This window comes from Centruroides sculpturatus, unplaced genomic scaffold, assembly GCF_000671375.1.
Source record: "Centruroides sculpturatus isolate CEXI.00-Female unplaced genomic scaffold, Cexi_2.0 scaffold6501, whole genome shotgun sequence".
NCBI lineage: Eukaryota > Metazoa > Arthropoda > Arachnida > Scorpiones > Buthidae > Centruroides > Centruroides sculpturatus.
The window spans coordinates 1-2,932 of NW_019390589.1; the positions used below are offsets into that span (position 1 = coordinate 1).

Here is a 2,932-nt window from a genome sequence, read left to right on the forward strand (position 1 = left end):
AGTTACTCGCCCACCAGCCCCAAGTACTCTCCCACTTCTCCGTCGTACAGCCCCACCAGCCCCAGTTATTCTCCCGGATCGCCGCAGTACACGCCTTCGTCTCCGAAGTACAGTCCGGCTTCGCCCACTTACTCGCCGACTTCGCCGTCGTACTCGCCCAGCAGTCCGAAGTACTCACCCACCAGCCCCAAGTATTCGCCTACCAGTCCCACGTACACGCCCTCGTCGCCCCAGTACAGTCCTTCCAGTCCGCAGTACAGTCCCTCTTCTCCCAAGTACTCTCCAACCTCCCCCACTTACTCCCCAACTTCGCCAAAGTACAGTCCTACCAGTCCGACTTACTCTCCTACCAGCCCCAAAGGGTCGAGTTACTCGCCCACCAGTCCTGGATATTCTCCTTCGTCGCCTACTTATAGTCCGACCAGTCCCAATATGGACGACGATAGCGACAATGAATAATGGGAACATGTGTAGTCGATCGAACCGATCGTTTTTCGTTGTAAAATTTACATTTTATCGGAATAAATTTTTAAATTTTACTTTTTCTTTATCGTCTTTTTTTTTCCTTGTGCTGTAAGAAAGGTTTCGTTCGTCTAAATGTCGCGTGCGCGAGGCAGACCAATCGGCTCGAAGCATTATTTGACGTACAATATCGCACGTAACGACTCGCGTATTTTAAAATATGGCGATGGCACGTTCGACGTCTCCTTTGTTGTAAATGAAGTGTTTACAAGGCGGTTCCAAAATACGGGAATAAACTGGCGATTCCGAAACAATACTATAAACGTACAGTACCATACATCCGGAAATGCACAATAAATGGTATATACTGCATAAAATTACGGAACAGTATGGCAGACTGGCTAGTCATAGCAGATGCTCGAAGCATCCCTCATGGATCTACGCAAGTGTGCCATGTCGCATCACGGATTCAAGCATCTTTTCAAGTGTTCCATCTTGTATCAGAACGACGTTACGGACAGCATTCACACAATTCTAGAACAATGTGAATTTTGAAATTTCACAACTTCGAAATTACAGAACAATGAGCAAGGGCCTAGTCTGGTTCCTAAAGTTAGAGGATGCGAGCGCACAAAATCATGACACGTACCAAACAATTTCAAACTCATATTTTGTGCTTCGATATACACTACAGTCAACTGACTTACAACGAGGAACAAAGCTACCACAGACGATCTTTGCTCGCCCATTATAGAACGAAGGTAGAAATTATTTTTCACTCGACTGAAGGATCGTTCTGCAACTGCTTCATGCATTGGAGGATCTAAAACGCTAAATTTGAATGCCAAAGTTTTAAAATGCCGAAATAATTTACCTGTGGCCTAGTGGATAACACTACTGAACACTGGTGGTCAGTCATTGAGTTCGGGCCTGGCCACGTGGAGTTAGGTTAGAGTTCCTGAAAAAATTTGGCTTGAATATTGGAGCGTAGTGCATCAATTGGAACCAAATTTAAGCTATTGCACGGCAAATAAAGAGTGCATTTGGAGCAATTCCCTGATATTCGTTTGGAGAGATATTTCACTCGACAGTACCGAAGTGCTTACAGTATTTCATCATTTATGATTCTCGAAAACTCTCGTGTTTGATAGACTCGTCAGAGCCGGCGCTAGAGTTTATGCCGCATTTGACGCCTCATAATATTTCCCTATGTAAAATGAAAAAAAAAAAACTTTTTGTTCTGAATTGCTCCGTCAGTCCATATTTAATTAACTGGCGCCGTGTAATATAAATAATAATAATTAATAATACGCCTGAAAATGTTTATTTTTTTAATAAATTTATGAAAATTAGCAGCATTAGGTTAATTAATGCCCGGTTTTCCCGTAAGGTAGCGCCGGCACTGACTTTCGCTACCGAAGGATTTTTGCGGTTTCCGTTTGTGTAGTATTAATTCCGCTGCGAAAACGAAATTTAATACAAGTTATTTTTGCCGAATAATAACGCTCCATTTTGAAAAATCTCCGGCAAAAATTTTTTTTCATATTCAAAACAAGCGTTTATTTGCAAACGAAAACAGACGACGACGTACCGATCTCTGCCAGATGTCGATGGAAATCGAAGAAAACGAACGAAGGCGCCCTCTTGCGCGCGAGCAATTTAAACGAACCATTCATGATGAACTAGAATCTTTCTGCATTTTCTTCCAGATCTCTGGGTACTTTATTTTGTGTTAGAATGAAGAAAAATGACACTGAAATTGTCTTAACAGTTTCTTTGACATTCTCCTCATTAATTCTGAATCTTTTTATATTTTGAGAACAACACTACTGTATTTTAAAACGTTTTATAGTGCAATTATAATAACTCTTAGTACAAATATATCAAGTTTACACATAAATGACTTTGCAGAACATTAGCATAAATATTTGTTCCAAATTACAGGTGGTCCTGGAGTATTTTTTGGAAGTGCGGCCACACCCGTGAGCGGAATGTCACCTCAGATGACTCCCTGGAACCAGGGGTCCACTCCTGCTTATGCCAGTGCCTGGTCACCGGGACTGGGAAGCGGCATGACTCCAGGCGCTGCCGGATTCTCTCCTTCTGCGGCTAGTGATGCCAGTGGTTACAGTCCGGGATATAGTCCTGCCTGGTCTCCGCAGCCGGGTTCACCTTCTTCCCCGGCCTCGCCCTACATTCCTTCTCCAGCGGGACCTCTCTCTCCCAGTTATTCACCCTCGTCGCCTGCCTACGCACCGACTTCGCCATCGATCACGCCACAGAGTCCCAGTTACTCTCCCACTTCGCCGTCTTACTCGCCTACCAGTCCCAGCTATTCTCCCACTTCTCCGAACTACAGTCCTACCAGTCCAAGTTACAGTCCGACCAGTCCCAGTTACTCACCTACCAGTCCCAGCTACAGTCCGACTAGTCCCAGTTACTCACCTACCAGTCCCAGTTACAGTCCGAC

General features: G+C 44.4%; 1 protein-coding gene across 1 annotated transcript; it reads left to right on the top strand.

The window, feature by feature from the left end:
- Positions 1-6: 6 nt before the first annotated feature.
- On the top strand, positions 7-2,927 carry LOC111617493 (DNA-directed RNA polymerase II subunit RPB1-like; the record flags this gene model as incomplete). Its single annotated transcript, XM_023358772.1, has 2 exons — positions 7-453; positions 2,382-2,927. Coding segments are annotated over 2 exons (993 nt in total), but the record flags the coding sequence as incomplete, so codon positions are not given.
- Between the last annotated feature and the right edge of the window lie 5 nt (positions 2,928-2,932).